This window comes from Dipodomys merriami, unplaced genomic scaffold, assembly GCF_024711535.1.
Source record: "Dipodomys merriami isolate MVZ:Mamm:240054 unplaced genomic scaffold, mDipMer1.0.p SCAF_176, whole genome shotgun sequence".
Classification (NCBI taxonomy): Eukaryota; Metazoa; Chordata; class Mammalia; order Rodentia; family Heteromyidae; genus Dipodomys; species Dipodomys merriami.
Genome location: NW_027203115.1, coordinates 242,741 through 269,873, shown reverse-complemented (window position 1 = coordinate 269,873; position 27,133 = coordinate 242,741). Strand labels below are relative to the sequence as shown.

At 47.1% G+C, this 27,133-nt stretch overlaps 1 protein-coding gene across 1 annotated transcript in view; it reads right to left on the bottom strand.

Annotated features, from left to right (window-relative positions):
* Zfhx3 (zinc finger homeobox 3) overlaps window positions 1–27,133 on the bottom strand; it is a 228,515-nt gene that overhangs the window by 121,264 nt on the left and 80,118 nt on the right. Inside the window, 1 exon segment of the mRNA XM_070026185.1 lies at window positions 22,494–22,990. Coding sequence (XP_069882286.1) covers window positions 22,494–22,990 — 497 coding nt within the window.

The window sequence follows — 27,133 nt, the reverse complement described above, 5'->3', positions numbered from 1 at the left end:
AAAATATCCTGAAGGCAGTAGTCTTCCCAGAGCCCTAGGAGGGAGGGGCTCAGGGTGCACAGGGAGCTGGCAGCGAGGGCCCCCACACAGCCTGCTGCCCCTCCGAAGCTGCCCTGGGCAACTGTGAAAAGCTTTCGTGCCAGGCACACTCCCAGTGCTGTGCTCTCTCCAGCTCTCTCTCCCCCACCAAAAACCCCGAGGCCTCTAGAGTGTACACTAACCACAAGCCTTTGAGTGGCTCATGTATTTACAAACTGAGGCATGTCGAAATCAAAGGGGATACCACATGACATAATTCGCATTAAAATGTCAACAGGCTGACAATTTATAGAGTCAATCCACGGAAGGTGGGGAGGACTAAGACTTAGTAATTGTTTAATTCCTGCTGAAACCCACGGCTGCTGTGCCTTCGGGAAGCCAGGATGCGCTAGGGCCTCCAGCCAGCTCAGCGCCCCTTGGGGCTGGCACTGCGCCAGGGCCAGGCAACAGGTTTAACCATTTAGGGTGCTCCACATGGAGAGAGAGAGAGAACAGTGGAGAGGGAGAGGAAAGAAGAGGTTTATAGGGAAAGACAGGAGGAGGTATGGGCATTAGTTTGTCCTTCTACAGTGTGGGTGGAACTGATCAAATGGCTTAGGTGGGTCCCCCAAAAAGGAAAAGTCCCCTATGCTGCACCCCTGATTTTCCTTTCATGATCCAGGCAAAAGACTCAACTCCATCCCAGATTCTTGATTGTTCTGGGCAGTATCCTGGTCCGTTAGGAGTACTGAGAAGTGGGCAGCAGGTTTGTACCTCAAGGATGCCAACCAGTCCCACCCTCTGCCTCCCCTGTCCTCCCCCTCACCCCCCACCCCGGTATCTAGCAAAAACACCATGGTCCAAGTTAGATCTTTGTTCAAATAAAACTACTTGGGCGTCTCTTTTACCTTTCTAACCAGGAACAACGTCCTGGCACGTGGAATCTTAAATACAAATTCTTACTCCCAGCTTCAGATTTAGTTTACCAGACTTAGTTTTGTTTTGAGATAGGGTCTTTCCACATAGCCCAAATTGTCTGGAATTCATGATCCTCATGCCTCAGTTCCCCCAAGTGTTGGGATGACAAATGTGCACTGCCATACTTGACCTCAGACACTGTATTCCAGTCATGAAGTATGACTCCTGCTGGACACTTGAACTCCAAATGAATTGCCCCTTGCTGTGGGGCCAAGAGTGTCCCCCTAGGGGCGATGAGCTGGTAAAAGGAAAAGAATCTGAACAGCTTTCAAGGGTGCAGTAGAGGGATGTGCCAGTGGACTGACCCTGGAATGTACCCTCAAGCTCTAAACCAAGCTACCTTTTGATCACCCCATAGGAAAGCCACACAAAAGAGAAGCAGAATAAATACGTGATGGGGCATAGCTTACAGGTAATCACCGTCATCTGCACTTGTCACACAAAACCGTGTTCTGGTAAGGTGGTTTCCATTCGGTGGGACGTGTTCCCAGAGGATGCCCAGGCCACGCGGGCTGCCACAAGGCCCTCGGCACAAGCTGTCTGTATATAAACAGTGACACCTCATTCTCTCTTCTACCTCATTAACCGAAACACATTAAAACAAGTGTGCACTGGGAGCAGAAAACGAGACTGCTAAGCCAAGCTGATATAATCCTCCTCAGCTGTGGGAAACAAGGCCAGGGGCTGAAACCCTGCTGGGGCACTGGGCTCCCAGACATGGGGACCAGGGAGGGAGGGAAGGAAGGAAGGAAGGAAGGAAGGAAGGAAGGAAGGAAGGAAGGAAGGAAGGAAGGAAGGAAGGAAGGAAGGAAGGAAGCAGGGAGAGAGGAATATTCTCCCTATGTCTTCCCACTCAGTTTTTAAAAATATATTAGCTCAAGCAAAGGAATAGCATGTGATTGAAAACAAAATACTCCTTTTAAGATACTCTGTACACAGAAAGGAAACTCACTGAAAGCTGTTGAATCACAGGGGGTAGGCAAAGTGAGAATGAATGAGGGGGCTGATTTATGCACATGTGAAACACACCGCAGCGAAACCCCTTCGAACAAGCAGATACACTAAAAACATAAAAGACAGAATGGTAACAGATTCTGTCTGTGATGGGGCATGAACAGGCGGGGGAGGAGCAAATGGAGAGAGTGAAGAAAGGCGAATATGGTTAAAAAAAAAAAAAAAGTCATGTACCAGGGTAAAAATAGAACGATGACGCCTGTTGAAACTGGCTTGGGAAAGGGAGAGGGATCGAGACAGAATGACCCAGGGGGGTGAGTCAGATCCAGGTACCTTGTATGCCTATGTGGACATGTTGAAATGAAATCCCTTTGAACAATCAATTGATGCTAATAAACAACGCTAAAATGAAATTCTTCTGTACACAGAAAGTGTGGCCCAACTATCTAGAACTGGAAGGAGAAAGGAAAAACATTTAAGTAGACTTTTTAAAAAAATTGTGGAAGTAAAAACTGTGGTTTCAGTGGGATCACTCTCCCACACAGGATTGGTGAGCACAATGCACCCTGAGGATCAAAGTCCTAAGACCCACAGTGACCAGGACACAAGCTACACACACAGTGGCAGGAAGTCCTCAGAAGTTAAAGGACTAAGGAGAGCTGAGGATGTAGCTCAGGACAGAGCGACTACCTAGCATGCACATGGTCAAGAGATACAATCCCTAGCACCGTATAGCCCAAAGGACTAAGGAAAAGAAAAACAATGGTACAGTAAACTTGTCTTATTTGTAGTTTTATTCCATGTGGTTTTCGCCAAGTATGGTCAAAAACAAAACAAAAAAATCTGACACACACATTTAGTTGAGCAGATGTGGAGAAACTCTTGGTCAAGTCCCATGTGACTGTCAGTTGTGTTTTAAAAATATGGATTCTGAGCATTCCCGGACTTTCCTCTGAAATGGGCTCCTTCAAATCCTATCCCAGCAGATAGCAAGGATCCACCATAATCCAATGCTACACAGCTAAAAACACAAAATGAATACTTGACTTCTTCAGCTATTGCCAGAAGTGAACAACCTATCAAAAGCAAAGAAAGGGGAAAAAAGAGAAAAGGAAATGGGTCGTACCTTTCCAAAAAATTCTGATTAAGGTAGCACTGAGAATAAATGACAGAATCATCACCCACATGTGAATAAGCAAAGGAACTTGCCCACAAAAGCTATAAAATGTAAAACTGAATGCAAGGAACAATCATTGAGCCATATCCCACATCCTGGGCATTACAATATCATATTTGATAGTAATAAATGGGTGTTGTTATGCAAAACTCTTTTTTGCATTTCTTCATTTGTGTTCAAATTTGCAACCTGAACATGTTATCGGCACTGATTTGCATTTCATATCATAGGTATTTCCAAACATAACTGGTGGGTGTGTGCTTTCTGAAACAGTATTGAACTTATGTGGCCAGAGCTTAGTCCTCCTAGAACGCCTTTAAGACACTATGCGAATGACAAAGAGCTGCTGAATTCCTCAAGAACACTTTCCAAACCTGTCATAACCATCTCATCATCAGGTAGGCAACATGGTGAGACTTTTCTGTTGTGCAGACTTTGCATGGACATTTCAGGTATTAAAGATCATCATTTCACATCAAGTTTAGCTTCTTGTGAATCAAGAAGTTGGGGGGGGGGCATCAACTCCCTCGTTGACTTGTTGACACAAAGCCATCAGTAGAGATCCCGGGAATAGCCATTAATTTCATTAAAATAATAAAAATCCAAAACATATCATGTCTGAAAAGAGGTGGGGATAAAGGAGAATACATCCACAACTTGACGAGACTAACTTCCAAGGTACAAATAGGGGAGAGGAGGGATACACAGATTTTTTTTTCCCTTAAGTTCAGCTGCAGGGGAAAAAATATATATATACATATATATATTAATTTAAATTAATGTCACACGGCAAGGTTGCCATGGAAACAGTTTTGCATACTGGACTGCAGGTGCTCCCTGGGGAGACTGGAGATGGCAGAGCCACAGGCTGGGACCCAACTGTAAACACTGAAGGAGGGCTCCTTAGGCAACGTTAAGTCATCCGTGACCCTGTGGCTTCCACTTACACAAGGTGGGGACAGCAGCTCTGCAGTGCCAGCCAACATTTCCCTGTGCCCAAGGGCTGCCCGCTCTGCACCATAGCCAGCGGCACCGCCAAGGCCACGAAGCGCACACTGACACAGAGACCGACCCTGAAGAAGACACCAGTGGCAAACATCTTCTACTTGAACTGCAGTCTTTCTCTTTTTTTCCCCCCCAGTCTTGGCCTTGTCCATTGTGCATGTCTGGATTAGAACTGTGATGGGTTTTTTGTTTTGTTTTTCATTGTCTTGTTTTGCTTTCTGAAATGAACATGCCGTCACTGAATTTAGAAATACATCTTTGTAATGAGCTGGGGGAGGAGAGGACTGGGGACGGGGGCAAGGACTGCGGTCACTCCTGTGTGCATGTGTGGTACACTCCGTATCAACCTCTGTACCCAAATTCTCGCTTGCAGCTAATTTCGGTTATCTAAAGGAGCAATGGCTACGTTGACACTTGCCAGGAAACCCTATTTAAAACTCAACTGTTATAATCTAATACTGACATCCCACAGCACACAGGACCACGCTATAAAATGATGGCAGTAACTTACCTGTCCCAACAGGTGTGGCAGGCGCTTCTCAGAGGAGGAGCTGAACAGCAGTAACGCACCTAAAGCTGAGCCTGGAGGGCTCTCTACACTCGGTCACTTGCTTCACTAGGGCCCACTGCTCTGCCACTCAGGAGAGGATCACTTCTTCAAAAGCGCCACAATCAAACCTTCCACAGGCTGGCGAAGGTTAAATGACTTCATTCATCGTCATCTCACTAAATACTGGTCACATTTTTATGGAGGAAAACGCCTTCTCTGATCCACACCAAAAACACAGAACAAAAGCCACTGGCCTTTCTTTCCTCCAAACCAACAGTGCACCAAGTTCAAAGCTAATGAAAACCAACTTATAAAATACCACACCAGTCACTGTGCACTGATGGCTCACATCTGTAATCCTAGCTACTCAGGAGGCTGAGATCTGAGGACCATGGATCGAAGCCAGCCCAGGCAGGAAAGTCCATGAGACTCTTACCTCCAATTAACCACCTAAAAACCGGTGGTGGTACTGCGGCCCAAAGTGGTAGAGTGCTAGCCTTGAACCAAAGAGTTCAGGGCCAGCACCTAGGCCCTGAGTTCAAGCCCCGTGACCCACATGCATAATGCATAATAATGCATAAATGGAAAACCAAATGCAAGAGAGTGGAGTTCTTCAAGGCTGCACACTGCGTGTGTCTACACACTTCGTCATGGTGGGCACATCCCATGGTATCCCATTTAAGGTGCCCAATCATCTACAGAGCAGGTAGTTCTATTAGCCTACTTTACTGAAAGACGAATGGAGAAGGATTAAGTCACCTAAGTCCCAGAGAGTCTGACACCAGGTAATTTCTGCCCCTTTAAAGTTCTCAGTTGCTGCCTAGGTTTCCCAGGAGAGGTGTGGGCTACATGGACACTTCCTGCCCTGCATCCTGTCCCCAAGGACTTGGCATCTAGGAGCAACCCAAATCACCCTGAGTGGCCGAGACATTCCTACTGGCATCTATTTATGAAGTAGCAAAAATACAGCAGAAGTTCCTGGCAAGCTTCAACACACCCACCTTTCCCTTATGTGAACAAAATTAGACACAAGTGAGAATTTAGGTTGGAAACTGGCCTCGGGTGAGTATCCAAGAGACTGCCAGCCTTCCTCAGCGCCTCCTGCAGTACTTGCAAGACTCTTAATTGGTCATGCCTCCGTCTTCAGTGAGAGGAGACCCTTGTTGGCAAAAACAGGCTAGCTCGTCAGCTTCCTGTCTTCAGACACAGGACAACCATCTATACATGTCCCTCTGCCACAGAGTCCAGGAGGAGAAGGCTCGGGGGGGGGGGGGGGGAGGGAGGGAGCACAGTCGTGCGCGGGGAGGAACTCATATCAAACATGAAGCTTCCACTTTGTGGTGTTAGGCGGAGAGGATACCTCACCATTAGGTCTTGCTATCTTGCTATTTCACCATGACAGCGCATTATAAACATTTTAAGTCACAATGATGGCCTGAAAAGGAAAACTAATGATAAAGAGATGGCTGTAGCAACTCAAGAGAACTGGAGTCCATGGGGAATGTCCGGTGAACATATTCCACCATGTGCCTTTGGACGGGTGTTCAGACAAGGCTACCATATGGGGTTCCTTGGAAGGGGTGAAACCAGGGGCACACTCACCATTCAGAAACAATCTACTGGGCTGGTGCTCAACAGTGCGCTTAGGCACTGGGAATACAGCTGTTAACTGCGCAACCACTGTCTGTACCATCCTTGGAGAGCAACAAATGAGCAAAACTAAGCACTGTCCGTGCATGTCAGCACAGCTACGTGAGAGCAAGTGGTCATCTTGGAGGACTAGATATTTGGGTTGAACGTCAAGTCAGGAAAGTGCATTCTGTAGCAGGTGCTACAGCCCTGGGGCAGGTCTGAGTTCTCAAACTGAATCAATATTAAAGAAAGGGAATATGGAAGGCAAAGGAAGTTTGGTAAAACAAGGTGAGCATGAAGGGAAGAGTTCAGGTTACTTAGTGTGGCCAGTTTGTAGGTAGGACAGAAAGCCACGCTGGGGTGTGTATATTTTTATGTGTGTGGGGGTGGGGGGAGACCCAATTTCACCTTCATAAAAATCACTTATAGAGAGTGAATATAAGGAATGAAAGTAAAAGCAGGGAGGGTGTTACAGCAGTGAGGGGTGACAGGGCTGGACCAGGAAGGCGATAGAAATACATTCCAGTGTAGACAACAGAACAGGTCCATGGAGTGACTCGGGCTGTGAAGGAAAGAGACGCTCAGGTAACTCCAGCAAAATGGTTAGATTGGAGCTGGCAAGCCTGTAGTGGGGGAACCCAGAAGGGAAAGGCATTTGGGGATCATGGTCACTGAGCACACTCTCTCTAGGCCATCCTGAGTTGATTATCAGACGTGCGAGCGCACGTGTCCAGGGGAGGAGGCAGCAAGAGATTGGGACTAGAGACAAAGGCTTGGTGCCACCCGGCGGGAGGGAGCAGTCAACCACTGTGCTGAATGAGACGCTCAGAGGAGAGCCGCTGGCAGAGGAGGACCTGAACCAAACCTAATGCTTACCATCGGGTAACAGAAGAGGCCAGTGGAGAGATGAGGTCGAGCCTGACGAAGGTCACCTGGGATAACAGCACAGATGATGTATGTGTCAATGCAGAAGCCAGGGGAGGATCTGTCACCTCGGTGGTAAAACGTGTCACTTTTAGATCCAGTGACTGGGAGGGACACCATAGGTCTACTTCTAAGGGTCGATGTGGCTTTGACTACCTGCTTGCCCCCCCACCCCGCCCTTCCCCAGCACCAACTGACTGTATAGCCCATCTGAGGTCCACCCCTGCCGATACCCCAGCTTCTGCCGGCCACGGGCCGAAGGCAACACTGCATGTTGTTCTGTTCGTTCCCACCACTGAAGAAGGAAATGAGGGTGCCAGAGCACCTTCAGCTACTTTGCTTGCCAACCTGCTTCCGGTATGGGCAAGGAAACATGGAAAAATCAGAAGCACCCATGGGTGCCTGTGTGTGCTGCATTCTTCAGAGATCCCACACATTCATTGCTGGGCTGAGGGCATCCCGTGATAAAGAAGCTTACAAGCTTACAGCCTGAGGGTGAAGCAAGCTGCCATGTGAGGAAGACCCCAGGCTGGCACTGAGAGGTGTGACCTGTATTCAGGGCAGAGTTAGCTGGCTATGGCACAGCACAGGAGAGCGCTTTGTGGCAACAGGCGCTCACTAAAGTCTGAACAAAAAGACACTTTCAACAGGGCTCAACGCCCGTCAGCATCAGAGGACACATGCCACCAAATCACAGAGAAATAACCACTTAACATGGCATCTGTTGGTTTAATTAGCTGTGTAATTAGTCTCTGCTCGGCGGACTTGGGCTTTGTTGCTGTGGCTGAAACTTTCCCAGGTGAGACTTCATTCCAAATGCCAGGCTCCAAGGGAATAAAGGCATAGGGGGGTAAAAGTGTCCAATTCTGGGGAAGAGAGTCATGGAGGAGCTGGAATATCAAATGTCATCAACAGGCAGTACTCAACAGCTCAGAACAACAGCTCAGAGCCTCGAATTATACAGCAAGAGAATGGAGGGAAGAGAGACACAAGGTCTGGATTCCAAGAAGGACACAATGAGACTGGCCAGAGGTCAGGACTCTGCTCCCTGAAGAAGTTTTCCTACACTAATGAGAACCAAGTCTGGGCAACAATATAATAATGATGAAGCTAATCAGAGCTGAATCTAAGCCCCAGTAAAGTGTGAGTGTGTGTTACACACACACACACACACACACACACACACACACACACACACACACACACACACACACACACACACACACACACACACACACACACACACACACACACACACACACACACACACACACACCCCATGTAGCCAAATCTTGCTTCCTCAACCACAGCTGGTTTGGGGGTCACACTCACTGAGTCACGTCTAGGACAGAGAGGAAATCGCAATGTGGGACCAATGCCACTTGGCCTGGCTGACTAGAAGAGCCAAGGAACACTACCTGAGCTCCCCACGCTCAACAATCATTCAGCATCTTAGAACGTAGGGGAGGGAGATGGTGGTGGCAGGGACAGGAAAGATGACACCAAAGGCCACCCTGGAAGGAGGGAATCTCAGCTGGTGATGAGTCTTTGTGGGGATCCCATACCCCTCACCATACACACAAAGCATGCCGTATGGCATGCTTAGGACCATCGCAGGACCAGAAGGTGACACAGATTCTCAGCAGAGCTACTCAAGAGGGGGCAAACACCCAGCCCTGGTACTACCATTCTGGTCCCCAAAGATACAACTACCTAGAGTCCATGACAAGGTAAACTGAGTTAAACCCACATGCGTGTACCACACCCCCCAGCCAGGAGAACCCGAGAATCATTCATGAAGAGCTCCCTACACAGAGCAAGTTTTTCAGCACTAGGCTACTGATTCATGGGGCCAGATTGTACTAATCCTCCTCCAGGGCTTGGCAAAAAGCCAGCACTCCAGGAGTGTCACAGATCTGCGAAGAAAACCCCCTTCCCTTTTGTTTGTCTCCTGATAGCTCCACTGGGGAGCCGGTCCAAAGACGCCTGGGGTCTTCCCCATGGGTCTCATGGGCTCGGGGTCTCAGGAAGCAGGAGGAGGGCAGGTTGGGGCGCCTCCCATCATAGACCACGAGGCGTCCCTGTGCCCCACCGTTCCTCACTCTGAGGGGCAGAAAGACCAAGCTACCTGGAGTAATCTGTGTCCCAGAGGCGAGCACAAAGATCGGCACAGAGATGTTTTACAAAGGCCACACGGGCCCCCAAGGAGAAGCCAACTGCCAGAGAAAGGAGAGAAAACGGACATGTATAAAAGGGATAAACCTGGCCTAGTGGCACACTGTTATAATCCCAGCACTGAGAAGCTGAGACAAGGGGATCTCAAGTGGAAACCAGCATGGGCTACACAGCCAGACTTATCTCCAAAAAGAAAGAAAGAAAGAAAAATCCATTTTAAAAATTGCCCTCCTGTGATGAGCAGCTCCTTCCATAATTCCGATGCTCAGGCAGCCCCGGCAAGGAAAATGTTGGTACAACTGTTGACCTATGAAACCAAATATGCTTTGGAGGCCCTGGCCTGAGTCTGGGAACCTGCCCTGCTCATTAACAGTTACAATTCAAACACCATGAGTAGATAAACATTTCTACCCTTCTAACGAGTTTGCCTTCCTCCAGCGGAGACGTGAGCCCTGGAGGAGCCACCCCAATCACTCCTGATGAGCAATCTCAGCTCGAAATGGCTCTGCCCTGCCTCCTAACCACCTGGGCCCTGGGGCCCTCCACGAGCAGCAAGACCCAGCCCAATACCAATTACGGGACTACAGGCATGACTGTATGCCCAGTACAGACAGACAAGGAGACCAGGCTAAGTAATGGAAGTTTCAGCAGTCGACAGACCAAACCGGGCCTCCTGACCTTGACATGTATGACAAACACATTTCAAAAGGAGGAAATCATGGCGGGGAAACAATTACCTAAAAGAAAAATTTCAGATTTCAGTATAGGGAAGCATTTTATTTAATATAGAAAAATGTGAAAAATCAGTGACAGTTTTTCCATTAATAATAATAATAATAATAATAATAATAATAATAATAATAATAATAATAATGGGAAACCGATGTTGAGAGGTATTTATAATGGTCTTCTTTTGTTGGGGACCTCTTAATGGTTCCCAGTGTCTTTCTTCAGGCTCCTGCAGAGCTTGCGGGCAAGTCAGGAAGCTACCAGGGAATTTCTTTGTTATCCAGAGGTAGATTTGCCAAGTGAAATACAGAACGCTGAGTTAAATGTGAACATGTGTAAGTCTATCTTACTGGGATAGACTTATACTACCTGCTGGTTTTCTGAAATTTCTATTGACCTGCGCTCTACACATTTTTGTTTGCTATGTATGACAGACTTACCTGGAGGCGGCTTCATTCAAAGGTCACTGCCCTTGCATAGTTGGTTTGAATAACTTCCACTATTTTTTTTTTGAGATAGGCAAGTATAGGCTTGCCTTGAACTCATACGTAATCATTACCCATCTCTAGGACAGAACTTCTGTCCTTAAAAATTCAAATCTTCACCTGACATACTGGTTACTGCCCCTCTCCTCTCCAAAAACCCCAGAAATCTAATTTTATTCAAGTATAAAATACTACCAAATGGCTTTCAAAAGGAACAGCCTTTCCCAGCGTACACTTAAATAGTATTTATAGTTTTGAGTTACGTTTAAAACAGAATAAAGAATATGGTGGAGGTGAATTATGTAATTTAAAAAAACAAAACCCTCTTGCCTTTTCCTGACAATGTTTCTGACAATGCCTGATTGTTCCCTTACAATTTCCCTTTCAAAACAAAAAAAACCAGAAACACCTGTTGGAACTCTACATATTCAAATGTGCCCTTTTGAGTCCAAGTTGAAAGGGTTCAAAATTGAGCTCATACCCAGGTCTCAGACACCTGCCACGTGGGCTTTTCCTGCCAACCTGGCTGTTCCCAGCGCAACGACAGGGCAGGCCGTTATTCTAGAACACAGAGCCAGGGAGCTCCTAGCAAAGTTCTCCTGGGGGAGAATTACAGACCACCCACCCTTCAGGAGGCAGATGGCACTGGCACAAACAATCCTGGGGGGAGCTGGGCTGGAAGTCTAAGACTCTTTTCTTACAAGAACATCTAGGGCATTTGAGCTTGTGGATCTGGAGGGCTTTCAAGCATTGTGACAAAGTGGTAATTAATAGAGTTCCTGAAACTAGACTCCCTGGCTATTCAGCTCACAACAGGCACTGAGACACAGCTTTGGAATCCACAAGGAGACTTGTAACAATACAGGAAAACAGTTGAGTGCAGAAATGTGGAGACACATTCATGATAGCCACATGCAATTGAATATGCACTTCAGAAATGAGAACTTGCGAAGCTGGGGGCTGGGAGCTCACACCTGCAACCCGAGCTACTCAGGAAGCTGAGGAGAGGATCATCTTGGTTTTGAGGCCAGCCTTGACCATAAAGTCTGAGCAAGACCCTTTCTCAGCTCACAGCCAGGCATAGTGAAGTGCTTGTCTTCTGAAGCTGTGTAGCCGACTCTGACTGGGAAGAACACGGTTCCGGGCAGAAAAGTCCATTTGCATGGAACAAAGCTGGACTCAGTGGCACACAATTGTGATTCCAGCAACCATGGATAGATAGAAGGTAGGTAGTTAGTAGGTAGACAGAAGCTGAGGTACACACCTAGCCAGGAAACAAGACCTTCTTAAAAATAAGCAGCAGAGTTGGGTGCCAATGATGCACGCTTGTAATCCCAGCTACTCAAGAGGCTGAGATCTGACAATCACAGTTCAAAGCCAGCCTGGGCAGGAAAGTCCATGAAACTCTTATCTCCAATTAACCACCAGAAAATCGGAAGTAGCGCTGTGGCTCAAGTGGTAGAGCACTAGCCTTGCGCTAAAGAGTGGAGGGACACTGCCCAGGCCCAAAATTCAAGCCCCACAACTGATCAAAAAAAAAAAAAAAAAAAAAAAAAAAACAGAAGTAGAGTTGTGGTTCAAAGTGGTAGAGCCCAAACCTTAAGCAGAAGAGCACAGGGACAGGGCCCAGCCCTGAGTTCAAGCCCCACAACTGACAAAAAAGCAGCAAAAAACAGGGCTGGAGGAGTGGCTCAGCGGGTCAGCAAACCCACAGTTGAAACCTAGTACTGATAAAAATAAAACGTAATGTCTAGAGCTTTGGGGATTTGTTTTCCCTCTTCCCATCAGAAAAAAGGAACAAGCCAGGAAAGCAAAAAGGCAAAGGCTACAAAAGCAGGAAAGCTAGTGAAGAAACCAACAAACACATGTTAAATGCATAGCCAGTCTTACAACTAAACACTCTCATGTAGTAATGTTTCCAAGTTGAAAGTTGAAAACAAGAAAAGAACAATGTGGTGTGGGGGTCACTGTGTGTGGTTGGCTGTCACCTCTTTGGAAGAGGGTAATATGGTCACTTTCTTTGTGAAGAACCACTGGAAAGAATAGTTTCTTTTCATAGAATAGTTACTAATAGTTACTAATTTTCTTTACCTAATTGCCAGGAGTATCAGATCAATGCAAATGCCTGAATGTGCACAAATAAGAGAGGGGCTGGTTAGGAACATTACATAGCCATTAAAAAGAAACCTAAGCTGGGTATAGGGACAGATCCTATAAAAAGAATGTAAACTGGCCGGGCATTGGTAGTTCACGTCCATAATCCTAGCTACTCAAGAGGCTGAGATTTGAGGACTGTGATTTGAAGCTAGCTGTGGCAAAGTCCATGATATTCTCCAATTAACAACCAAAAAGTCTGAAGTGGAGCTATGGCTCAAGTGATAAGAGTGCTAGCCTTGAGCAAAGAAGCAAGGACAGCACCACTCAGGTCCTGCGTTCAAGCTCTGGGATCAGCACCAAAACTAAAACAACCAATAAAGAACCTAAGTTGGATAGGGTGGCAGATACCTATAATCCCAACCCTTGGAGAAGGTGAGGCAGGAAGACCTTGTTTGTTTAAGGCTAGTCCTCCCCCAAACTCCCCCCACCCCACCCCCACTTCCCCCCCCACATATAAAAAGAACCTAGATCTTTATCTATGGACCTGAAATTATTTCCATGGTAAAGTCACATGAATAAAGAAAAGATCTAGATACAGTTAGAGTTTTAAAGTGAACAACGTTTACATGTGATACACAAATGCACACACATTTCTATCTGTGAAAGCACTGAAAGAGTTCAGTAAGACAGCAGCTAGACAGAACGGTCCTACACTTCTGAAGAGTCAAACTGGAGGGCAGAAAAAGGATTTTCACACCTTAAAAATTACTGGAAAAGTACACCTGGCACCAGTGGCTCACAACTATAATCCTAGCTACTCAAGAAGGCCGAGACCTGGAAGACAAGTTCAAAGCCAGTCATGGCAGAAAAGTCTGTGAGACTCCAATTAACTAGCTCCAAATTAATCAGCAAAAATGCTGGACTGGGGATGTGGCTTAGGTGGTAGAGCACCAATGATGAAATCTGGTCAAGAGGACCTGAGTTCAAGCCCCAGAACCAGAACGACAACAAAATTTATGGAAAAAGTACTTAAAGGTATTTTAAAGAAGGGGGTAGGTATAATACTATATAGAGACACTACCATTCCAATTTTGTACAATGCCTATGTCATATGCAAAAGAGAAAAGAAAAAAAGATGAAATAAAGGAAATAAAAGTCAATCATGGCAGCACAGGTCTGTAATCCAAGCACTCAGGAAGTATAAGCAGGAAGATGACCAATTTCAACACCAGCCTTAGGTACATAGTAAGACTTTATCTTAAAAAAAAAAAAAAAAAAGTAGGGCTGGGAAGGTGGCTCAGTGGTAGAGTGCTTGCCTTGCATGCCTGAGGCCCTGGGTTCGATTCCTCAGCACCACATAAGCAAAAAGAAAAAAGCCGGAAGTGGTTCTGTGGCTCGAGTGGTAGAGCGCTAGCCTTGAGCTGAAGAGCTGAGGGACAGCGCCCAGGCCCAGAGTTCAAGCCCCACTACCGGACCCAAAAAAAAAAAAAAAAAAGTAGCAAGATAAAGGGGGAGGGCACATGTCCCTGTGTAGTATAACTAGGCTGATTGTCTCTTTCCCACCTGAATTTTTCAAATTTTTGATGATGAACATACTACACTCATATTGCTTTTACTATTGAACACACACACAAAAACAATCTACATTTCAGTACTGGCTTATACTTAAGAAAAACATGGAATAGTAACGGGCTAAAAAAGAACATGGTAGTATTCGACCTGGGTCTGATGTGTTCCTTACTGCCCACACAAAGGACTGCAGGCAGGCAAAGAGAAAGTAAACATTTAGAATAAAAGAAAAGTGTGAAGGTTCGTGGTTGTAAAACTGGTTTTTCAACAAGTGGCATAATAAATGGCACTTTTAAATACAAGACATGGCTAATACAATTTCAATTCCATTGTGTGATAGCTAAAGCACAAAAGCTATAAGATAACATGAATGTCGCCTGCTTTTTGAGGCCAGGTGGGTCAGAGAGAGGGCAGTGATACTGGGAATTGAACTCAGGGCCTTGAGGTTTGCTTAGGCGGGTGTTCTACTGCTGAGCCATGTGGCGTTTATGTTGATTATTTCTGAGATAGGGTCCAGTTTCTAACCCAAGAGTGCACATGGGCCTCTTTCTGCCTATTTTAGGTCTTCTGAAGTAGTTAGGAAAACAGCCACCACATCTAGGAGGCTCCTCGAAAGAGTATCATGAGCTTTTCTATCCAGGCTGACCTCAAACTGCAATCCTCCCAATTTTAGCCTCCCAAGTAGCTAACATTATTCTTATAGGCATTGGATACAAGCACCCCGCTAGTGTCTTAACACAAAGGCGTGTGCACTGAATGATCTACACAAAGCGTGAGTCTAAAGCCATCAGCTGAGCATTGTGAAATACAGTCAGGCACATCTTATCCCCAGGCTTGGCACACATGGTTCTGACCAAGTATAGTTTACAAAAATAAATAAATTTTAAAACATCAAAAGAAATTGCCAAAACAAACATGTTCAGTGCCTACATGCATTATGCACCTCAGTTGATATGGATGAGCCCTCTCTGTCAGTCCCTTGCTGTCATTTGTGTTTTGTTCCCTTGTCCGGAATTTTGTGAAAACATGCCTTTCAAAGAGCAAATGATACCCGCAAAGCCAGGTGAAGGGTAGTGTGCTTAGTTGAAGTAATCGGGTGAGGGTGAGAGATTTGCTCCAAGGCCGCATGCGGACAGTAGAAGCTGGGTGGCATGCTGGGAAAAATGAATCCCACATCATGAGAAGTACAGTCCTGAACTCTGGGTACGATGCCTGTGCAGTGTTTCCTCAAGGTTAGTCTCCTTGGAACCAGCCACCTTCAGATACCAAGCATCTACTCCAATACCTACGAGGGGATTCAGATGCTAGAACAGCAAAGTAGGAAGCTTCTGGAAGGCAAGGAACCTTCCCAGCGGGATAACCTTCCCCACTGTGCATCCACTGGAGATGTGTTGGTCACATGTTCCTACAGCACTGATGACTCTAACCTAATTCTGACAGGAATCTGGCCCCAAACAAGACTGGTCTTTCAATCTTCATAGGATGACTGGTGGCTGGAGGACCCGGCCTAGCTCTCCAGCACGGAGCTGTGGGGGCCTACATGCATCTCCTAGCCCAGGAAAAGAGCCCTAGCCACGCTCTGAAGGAAATGAACGCCAGACCTCTGGCTGCTCCAAAGAAGGAGGGCAAGATGGCAACACGTGCTAAAATTTGGCTTTTCCTACCTTCTAAATCACCCTCAGGATAACAATCTCATGCCTCCATTTTTTTTGGGGGGGGGGGAGGTGGTAGGGGGAGGGATGAGGGATCAAAGTCACCTCAGTAGTAGAAATGTCTACCTAATGAGAAAACAAGGTTTGAGGGAACTGACCCCAGAATCTCGATGCAAACCAGATGACACGTGCATCATCAGCGCCTCGAACAGCAACCACACAGGGCAGAAGGGACAGGAGGATTCATGGCCTTCACTGTCAGGGCAAGTCAAAGGCCATGGGTCACCATCAATGGTCCTCAGGGCACAGATGTCCTCCTAAGATGCCCGTCCCTCGTACCCCTTAAGGAGACCAGGTAGGAAAGTCCCAAACAAAGTCCTCTTCTGAGTTTGCTACGCCTTTTGATTTGTCTGTCCATCCTAAAACTTTAGTTCTGCTGGGGGCAAGAGACTGAGTTTCCTTTTGGTACAGGACTGGGGAGGGAGCCCAGGGCCACACGGGGGGGGGGGGGGGGGGGTGTACGCGCGTTTTGTTTTTGTTTTTGGACTAGGGTTTGAAATAAGAGCCTTTGTGTTTGTTTAGGCGAATGCCTTCTCCTTGCAGCCATTCACACCTCCAGCCCTTTTTGCTCTACTGATTTTTGAGATGAGATGTGTCTCTTGTTCCCCAGGCCATCCTGAACAGTGATCCTCCTAGTTTATACTTCCCTTCCCATCACAGCAGGGGGGGGGGGTGTAACAGATACATATTATCATGTCCAGGTTTTGTTTTTCCTATTTGAGTCAGAGTCATACAAAGATTTTTGCCCTGGGCTGGCCTACAGCCATGAACTTCCCCTTCTCAACCATATGTGTAGCTAACAGGCATGTTCCATAGAACCCAGATACTAGTTGAGATGGGTCTAGTAAATATTCTTTTCCTGGACTAGCCTCCATCTGCGATCCTCCCCATCTCTACCTCCTAAGTAACTAGCAGTACATTGTTTTTGTTGGTGGTGGTGTTTAATTTATTGCTATATAAGTGATACACAGAGGGGTTATAGTTACATAAATTAGATACAAAGTACATTTCTCTTTGGACAATACCACCCCTTTTCCTTACTGTCTTCCAGTTTTTCCCTCCTGTCACCACCCACAAGTTGTATAGCTCATTTCCAACGTAGTGTCCAGTGAGTACCACTGCTGCATTTGTCACCCTTTGTCCTTCCATTTGTGCCCCCCTTAATCCTCCCCAAAGACAGATAAACAAACAAACAGGACAAAAAGAAATGGCAAACAAAAATGGCAACAAAGAAAAATTTTAAAAAGCAACCTCCTGAGCCGGGCGCTGGTGGCTCACGCCTGTAATCCTAGCTACTCAGGAGGCTGAGATCTGAGGATCACGGTTCAAAGCCAGCCTGGGCAGGAGAGACCATGAGACTCCTATCTCCAATAAACCACCAGAAAACCGGAAGTGGCGCTGTAGCTCAAGTGGTAGAGCGCTTGCTTTGAGCTGAAGAGCTGAGGGACAGCGCCCAGGCCCAGAGTTCAAGCCCCACGGCCGACCAAAAAAAAAAAAAAAAAAAGCAACCTCCTATTTCCATCTTCTGGGTTCCTTTCAATAAGCACACAGGCACAACAGCTGTGTGTATCTTCCCAGATAAAATAACATTTTATCAAAACTAATTTGTGTTTGAGGGTCTTGTTATCTTCTTTTGCTCAAGCTCGCCTCAAATTCCCAATCTTTCCGATCCTAACAACTCTGGAGTAGCTGGGAGTACAGGCATGAGTCACCAGGACATAGCTATAGGATTGCATTATTTGGTTTTCAGAGTCTTACTACCCTTATCTTATGCCAGGGGTGGCCTAAAACTAGCAATCCTCCTGCCCGCCCGTGTCGATGGGATTACAGTTATGTGCTACCATGCCCAGATCCCAACAGAGACTATCCCAAAGGAGAGTCTCTTACATCCTCCTGCCCGGCAAAACATTCAGAGGAGGGCAGGAGCAGAAGTCTAGCCATCTGCTGAATCCGGCTGTGTATACGTAATGTTTCAATGTCACTGCCTTTCTCTACCTCTACTTTAAAAACCAGTGGCTTAGACACTCCTGTTTGTCTCACTCGCCCAAAGCAGGTTGGTTAAATGTGGCCCAGACAGAGCTCCACGGTAGACAGCCCTCTTTGGTCAAATTTAAGATTGCCAGGAAAGCTGGGGTCTTAGCCCCAACCAGAGGTCCCTCAGCTGGGAGTTGTTCTGAGTAATGGATTCTGGTGGGGGTCTTAATCTATCAGCTAAAGTTGACGGATTTCCATTCTAATGACTCAGGTGAAGGGGGGAAAAAAAATCTATGTGAAAAGCAGATTCTGGGAACTGGCAGATGTACACAGATTTCCAACTGCCTTCCTGTCCTCCTTCTCCTTCTCCTCCTCCTCCCCTAAGAACAGACCAGGAATTAATCTCAGAAGCTCCCCATTGATGCCACATAGGCGGATACACAAGACAAATCCAGGAGCGCCCACTCTGGATCTGTCCCATTGTCAGGGGAGCCAGGGAAGAGAGCAAGACACAGGCATGGTGTCACGCGCGCGCGCGCACACACACACACACAGGAAATGGAAGGAGGGAAGAGGAGAGTGATATGTTTACACAGAAGCAGAAACCTGGACATGAGGTCTCGGAGCCCATGCTGATGAGAACTGGGTACCCTTTCCACAACACATGTCCATGCCAATGACTACACGTCACTACACTCCATGCAGCATCTCTGGAGCCTTTGGTGACCAAAAGGCCCTGCAATGTCAAGTGCTAAGACATGGATGAGTGGCCATGGAGATAAGACCACAAAGGGCACTGTGTAAGATGGGAGGTGGGGGAATTACAAAGAGCCCATCAAGAACCCTCTGGACACCGGAGAGTCCAGGGAAAAGTAAGGAGCTTCATATCGAGACCTTGGCTCTGCACCTTCCCCTTCTCTAATGTTCTTCCAGGAGGTGGAGAGGAAGCGCACACTGAACATCAATCTCATTTTTTAAATGAGATTAAATAATAATCCAAGCTAGGCAATTCTAGACCAAAAGGAACATCACCAGGTTTCTACAGATTAGCCCAACCCTCTGATGATCTGGATTCGAAATCATCCCACAAGGCCAAGCATGGTGGCACAGGCAACTCTGGAGGTAGAAAGAGGAGGATCATGACCAAGGTTAGCCCAGGGTAAAAGCATGACACCCTATCTGAAAAGTGACTCAAGTGGTTCCGCACTTACCTAACAAGCACAAGGCCCTGTACTTTCAGAGAGCTCAGTTCTTACAGCAACATACACATGCACAGGATGAGCAACCCTTATTTCAAAACGATCAGGACCCAGAAGTGGTTTGCATTTCTGACTGTTTTCTCACTCTAGAATAGCTGTAGCTCCATAATGGGATCTGCTGGGGATGGAACCAAGATCTAAACATGAAATTCCCTGCCGAATCTCCACTGGACATAATTTGATGCGATCCTTTTCGAGGCACCTGCACTGGGTTTACACTGCATGAAATCCAGTATGGAATTTTCCACTTGTTGCACCATGCTGTGGCTCAGAGAGTTTCGGACTTGTGAGCAGTCTGAGAGTCTGACTTTCCGATTAGGGAATCTCCGCCTGGACTAGCAACAAGGGCAGTGACCCTGTGTGCTGGTGAGAGGTCACATGACAAGCCAGAAAGCCACATCACCACTTGGGTCTCCTGAGACCTCGGCCCTGTCTCCTCTAATGTGAAGGGAAGAAGAGGGCAATAAAAGCCTCTCTGAGAGGGGGCTGGCCGGAGGCACAGTGGAAGACAAACAATTCAGGGCTGCTTCAGTGGGTGCAGCAGAAAGCAACCTCAGGGGTTTCCTGGCCCAGTCATGAACAATTTGCCAGGCAACGGGGACACGTGGGGTGGGGTGGGGTGGGGTGGGGTGGGAGGCAGGGCAGAGCTGGGCAAGGCGGGCAGTGAGTGAGGAATCCAGTGGCCTCCCTGGGTCAGCTCCATCTGGAGCAGTTTCTCTAGCAGACAGTAAAGAACTCGATTACATCCAGTTAACTGTGCTCTAAACTGATTATGCATGTGCCGGGCTAATGGATTACATTAGCAAGAGGAAAAATAACATGCAATCAATCTCCATTTACTACAGGCCACACCAGGGCCTTGAGAAAAAGTGACTCGAACCACCTCCAAACCCCACCCCAAATGCATGGACTGATGGAACCCAGCGAGAGGAAGCCCCCTTGGAGACAAGAGAAGTTTGTCTTAGTCACACTGAGGAACAAAAGGGCTCGGGGACAGGGCCAGAATGATCATCCTGCCTGTGTCATCCACAGTGGGTGACAGAGCTTCCCGCCCCCCAGAGGAGCCTCAGCAAGCAGAAGAACATTCATTACCCAAGAGCTAATGAGACCAGACTAATGACCTTTGGCTCCTGATGCAGGGAATTCTACACTGAAACTCGGGGACTGCTCACCCCCAGGGACACCGCAGACAGAAGCATGATTAGGGCACCTCTCCCTTGGAGGCTGGTCCCCACATTTTACCTTGCAACTCACCACTTAAGCCCCTTCAACCCATGCTACATAGTTTTGAGCAAAAGCCATCACTAGAAATAAATAAGCACCCTGGTAGAAGCTAGAAGCAGAGAAACACATAAACTCTATCTTTTGCCTCCACTTCCCCTTGACACCCCAGGTATGAACTATCTGTGTGGGTTAGGGGCCAAAAGGAGGGGTCTTCTCAGCAAATTGTCCTTTCTAGGACTTTCAAAAGCCAAGCCAAGTGCCTGCAGATTCTTACCCGAGGTACTGGAGGCAGGAAACGGGGCACGGAGCGTTCGTCACCACCGTGCACATGTCATCATCTAAAGGGCAATTTCATCCCCCCACACACTTGGATGGAAGAGGCCAGCTTCGCACCACCTCCGCCACACAGAACCCCCAACGGCCACAACCAATTCTCTGTGCGATTTATTAGCCGGGTCCCTTTCCGCCCATCTCCCCCTCCCCCCGTTATTTTACCATCAAGTTGTCCTGGCCACACTGGCACCATCCTGTGGCCAGTTCAGAACTCCAATTTACCCACAGGGCAACGGCAGCACAAAACCAAGCAGTCCAGTGCGTTTCTCACGTACTTGGTGTCTCACACTTTCCCCAGTACACCACGGCTAGAGTCAGAAGTCCCTTCTAGAACATTCTATCCCGACTACCTCACCCTTGCTTTCTTCTCCTTTCCCCAAAATGGTTTTGTCTCCATGGTACACCCCCCACACCCACCCCACACCCCCGCCACCCTGAGAACGATCAGCCATAAAATGAATTACAGTCATCAAGCCAGCAGGGACCGATATGGGCAAAGGATCAGAATCCTTCCTTAAGTAGAGTCTCAGTCTAAATCTGTGATGGATAGACAGGGGCTTATATTAGCTGGGCAAAAGCCCAACACTGGCTGGCCCAAACCTGTGGGAAAGGGCCGAAAGGAAAGAGGAGAGACTGATGATAAAAGTGAGGAGAAGGGAAAGAGCGCGGCATGAGGGAATGGAAGGTATGTGGAATGAGGCGGGGGAAGATTTATGGCGATTCCTACCTGATTGTTCATACTAAAGCCATTATGGGATGATTAGAGAAAAAGGTGAGGCTTTAAGTCCAGTGAAAATCGATAGAAACGTCTGGAGCAATCCTGCCAGGCAAGTGAAAGGACTATTTACAGTATCCGGAACCCCTCCCCCTCTGTTACTGTCTGTTTCAGAGTTGGGGGTAGGAAGGAGTAGAAAAGGGATAAGGAAAAAAGACAGATTAAGGGAGAAAGGACAGATGAGAAAAGCCTAGAAAAAAAAAAAGATAAAAGATGAATAGAAGAAAGGAGACACAAACACAGGCACAAATAACATTAAAGAACCCTATTTCCCCTTCTTCCAGCCAGTATATCACTTATTCACTGTGATTATCACTCATCTTGTCTTCCAAAAATATGGACGCTCTATGCAGGCAGGGGCTTTGTTTTTTGTTTTTTTTTTTTTGGGGGGGGGACTATCTTGTGCACTAATGTAGGCATGCCTTCAAAACACTGGTATGTATAAGGTGCTCAATGTATACCTGGCTGGCTAGATGAATGAGTGAATGCATGCATACATGGATGACCCACTGGGCGGTGGGGGAGGGGTGGGCTAAGGGAAGACCCAGGGAAGAAAAAAGAGACACAGGAATGATGACTGGAAATTAAAAAAATAGGAGGGGGGGGACAGGAAGGCTAAAGAGAGTCACAGAAGCCAGTGGTTTGTAAGGAGACAGTCAACCACACCAACAGTCACATGGGAAACAGAACAACCGGGGCTGCTATCATTAGACCTGTCCCCCCAAAATGCGGCCCAGAAGAGACACCATCAGCCACGAACCAGATGAGCAAAGCCATCCTCACAACTCTGCTCCTTCGGAAGTGGCTGCCTCTGACCCTGCCACAGAGCAGCTAGCTGGTCCCAGACAGAGCATGCTGCCGCCCCGCCCCCAAGTCACCCCGTGCAGTGTCGAAAGCGTGGTCCCCGGGGGAGTCGGCCTTACCTTGTACAACTTCAGGCTGGCCTCGTGCCTGGAGTTGACCGTGTGCAGCCGCAGCTTCTCCAAGCTGTTGGTGTAGTAGTCGCACGCATTGCACTTGAGGTGCACAGGGTTGCCGATGGCCACGCACTTGAGCCTCCACTCGTTGGCCTTGCCGCCCTCCTTGATGTGGGCTACCAGCTGGTACTTCTGCACGTGCTTGTCCGTCTTGCAGTGCAGCTGGAAGTTGGCCTTGAGCTGGGTGTTGTAGCGGCAGAGCTTGCACTGGTATGAGTCCCCCATCACGGCCTTCCACTCATCCTCGGAGAGGCTGCGCTCCACGTTCATGTGCAGCCCCAGCATGTCCAAGTTGTCCGTCGTGAACTTGTTGCAGACGGCGCACTGGAAGAGCTTCAGTGACGGGTCATTGGTCTGGATGAAGCTCTCGCCCAGGTTCATCAGCTCCTCTGACACCAGCTGTCCTCCCCCGAGCCGCATGTCTAGGGGGATCTCACCGCCCACTATGGGAAGGACAGAGGAAGAAAATCAGAGACCAAGCTCACAGCCACGGCCGAGATACCACCCAGCCCTCCGCCACCCTCCACTGGGGTCCAAGGAGAACAAAGTCACATTCCAAGTGTTGCAAGGTGCTTCTGGCTGGAAAACAAAGTCCACCTGACACGTTTGGATCTTTCCTCTAGACATTCTAAGGTTTGCAGAAGGCTTTATATTTTCCATCCTCAGGCAAAGAACATCTAGGAAAACCTAGGGACCTCCATATCTGTATGTGGGCAGCACTAAGTTTGAACTCAGGACTTTATGCTTGCTAAAAAAAAAAAAAAACCACTCTTCTCATGTTAGCCATGTTCCCCATTGCTTTTTGTTGTAGCTTGGTTTTGGATAATGTCTGATATTTTTTGCCCAAGCCTTCCCTACCTATGGCTGGCTTCTCCCAGTCACGTGGACTTGTACTACTGTAACTGGCTTGGTGGCTGAGAGGAAGTTCTGTCAACTCTATTCCCAGGCTTGCCCTTGGAACCACAACCCTTCTAAATCTCTACCTGTGGAGTAACTGTGATTACGGATATGAACCGCTGCACCTGGCTGACCATAACCTCTTTTGTTTTTTTTTTATTTTTTTTATTGTTATTGTAAAGGTGATGTACAGAGCAGTTGCACTTAGGTAAGTCAGATAAAGAGTCTATTTCTTTTGGAACAGTATCACCCCCTTCCCCCATTCTCTCCCCATAACCTCTTGAATGATCTGAAAACAGCCCCCTCAGGATACAAGAGAAGTTAGAAGGCAGTATCACTCATTGGGTATAATGGAATCTCAAAGTCCAGCCCCTTGCCCTTGCCTCCCCCTTCCCCCCCCCCATACACAATTAGAAATGACTAGAGATTCAATCTAGGACACAAAACCTTTATGAAAAATTGAACTGAGTCCGGAGTTCACTCAGCCCAGCACTGAGTAACAGAATGTTCGTTCATCGTGGCAATGTTCCACACCCCTGATATCCACAGTCCGCAGCTACGTGTGGATAAGGAAAACTTGCACTGTGGCTAGTGCAACTGAGGAACTGCCTTTGTTCTTTTTCTCTGTGGTTTGTCATGGGGCTCAAACTCAGGGCCTGGGCACTGTCCTGAGCTCTTTCACTCAAGGCTAGCACTCTACCACTTTGAGACACAGCTCTACTTCTGGTTTTCTGATGGTTAATTGGAGAGGAGAGTCTTATGGACTTTCCTGTCTGGGCTGGCTTCATACTGTGATCCACAGATCTCAGCCTCCTAAGCAGCTGGTATTACAGATGTGAGGTACCAGCACCCAGCTAGGAACTACATTTTTTAATTGCTGTTTATTTAAATTTATATAGCCATATGGGGCTAGTGGCTACTGTGTTAGATAACTAACACAGCTCAGAAACAAAGATTTCAGGAATGTTTTCTCTATCCCTCATCATACCCTCCTGTCAACATCCTACCTATCAATGCTCCTGCCCCATCTCAAACTCTCTACCAGGATAGACTCTGCAATGTGTGAAACAGGTCCACCACAGACCATCACATTTTCTGTCAGTCAGAATGAACCACATATAGGAACATGTCACAGCCGGCATGGTGACCAGAGGACAGCTGTTGTGTGGCAGAGGTCATGCCTTATATCCCAGCTGCCCCTCTACTGAGTGCCCAGCTCACTGTGAAGATGCACATGTCTGCCATGTTAGCCAAAGGTCAAGAAGAGTCCCAGTGGTACACATACAGGAAGTAGATCAGGAAACTTGAGGGGAGCACACAGTCCCTAAAAGGGCCTTAGAAGACCTCTTTTCTCTCCATGCCTGTCGTTCCGTTTGCAGCCCCACCACCTGCACTACATCAATCAGGAATGTGCTCACCTTACCTGGCAGAAAGCCAAGCACAGCAAGTCTTGGGAAGAGCAGCCTCCCTTCTATTACTACAAACACCCAGCCACAGAAAGCTGAGTGTTGGCTCTATTTTCTGTGATCCCCTATTCCTGAGCTGAAGTGTGTGCAGGTCGGGGGGGGGGGGTCGAGGTGGGTATTCTTATTTGGGGGGAGGTGGGTTTTTTTTTAATGACTGATTAGAATCCGAATCCAAGAAAAGATGGCTCATCAAAGAAAAGATGGTATTTTTTATAAAATGATTTTCTTATTGACACTGCACCTCGAGTGAAAAGATCAGTACGAGCTCCGTGCAGCAGGACCAGCTGCATCTGAAGTCTAGGGACAGTCTAGCAAGCCAGAAATCTTCCACACGTGCACTCCAGAAGGCTCAGGATGCTCCCTGCTTGTTGTCTCTCCCCTGGTGAGAGGAGGCATAGCTACAACATTATTTTTAGGACAAGAGAGAAAAAAGAAAAAGGAGGGGGGAAAAGAAAAAAAAAACAAAAAACCTTCTATCCCTTCATGGGGATGAAGGGCAAGCAACATCCACAAAACATACAGTGTTCAGTCAAAGCAGAAACTGCCCGGAGCGTAAGACAAGGAGCAAACATAAATATTTGTTTCTGATGCCAGCCACCTGAAGCATCGAATCTTCTCCACGTTTTAAGTCCAACCTCAGCGCATCAGTATCGCTCTACAGAGAAATTCGGCTGTCACTTGTGGGATGCCAGAGTGAACAGGAGAAGTCCTCCAAAGAAGCAGAGACAAATAAGACTTGCCATGCCAAGTCCATACGATGGAATGCAAATGGCGGGCAGAGCAGAGGGAGAGGTGGGAAGAGTTAGGATGATAGGCAAATCCAAACTTTCTCAGGGCTGGGAGGCATAGTTCAAGTGGTTAAGTACCTGCCTTGATTGATTTATGCATCCTCTTACTACAGGAGCTCTCTTTAGCTCTGAAGTCACCATGACTCTTTCTATCCACAGATTCACATTGTGCTGTAACCAAATCCTATATATTCTTGGTCCTATTTTAGATCTATGAATCCAACTGGTAAGACTTACTGCTTGGACTAAGTGTGCACCGAAGACTCATGTATTAACAACTTGGTTCACAGCCTTCTCTAGCAGGTGGTGGAGCCTTTAAGAAGTAGAACCTAGTCGGAAGTCTTACGGTCATTTGGGACAATTGAAAGGGACACTGGGACCCTGATTACCCACCCACCCCCTTTTTCCTCTGCCTATCACTTCGAGCCACTGCGAGACAAGCAACTTTCTCTGCCACGCACTCCCACCATAATGCAATGCCATACTGTGGGCCCCCAAAGCAAGAAGCCAACCAAGTGACCATGAACCAAAACCTCCAATACTATGAGCCAAACAAATCCTTTTCTTCTTTTGAGTTGATTATCTCAAATAACTGTTACATTAACGGCCGACTATCACCATTGGCCTCTCAACACAGCCAACTCAACTTCTCTAAAACACAGTTGTTTCTCCTGGCAACAAAGGTTCCATTAACCAGCATCTAGCTGCTATTAAAACTTCACTTTCTTTGATGGACAATTTTACAATTTGTTCATTTCTCCTCTATCACACCACTCATTACAGTATCTCCAGGGCAATTTAATTCCCAATTAAGTCCCAACGACTCTAATCATCAACAACTCATCCAAAAGAAGAAAGAAAAAGAACAACTCTCTCCTCAAGATCCTCATAAATGCACGGAACACTTTTGAGAAATCTCTCTGGCTGGTTCCCAGGTCGGCCCAGAACCAGCCTGCGGTTATCTGAGTAAGGTCTGCTACGGTTTCCAATTCTTATTGAGATGATTGGTCCTATTAAAAATATTGAGGCAATTGTCCCTATTCCCCCTTATTAAGATGATTGTCCCAGCTATACAGTTTCCTGTAAGTTTCGATAAATATTTAATGGACCCCAAAAGTTTTGAGCGATTATGGCGATTTTTTCAAGTTAAGCAAGAGACGAGGAGAAAGGGAGAATGGAACAGTAAAGAAGGTTGATCGTAAGCCAAAAACTAGAGGAAACACTTGAATTTTAATCCTGGCCTAACACGGCCAGAATACAATCACAGCTCTGTTGAATACATAAAGTCTTCCATATGGGTCCACAGAGTCAAGAGATTCTTGAGGGGAAATATTGGATGGTAAGCCACTAGTTTCCACAAAGCAACTCAAAAAGGCAGAAAAAAAAAATCCACCCAATCAATAGGATCATCTCAGCCTAGTCTCCACCCCTCCCC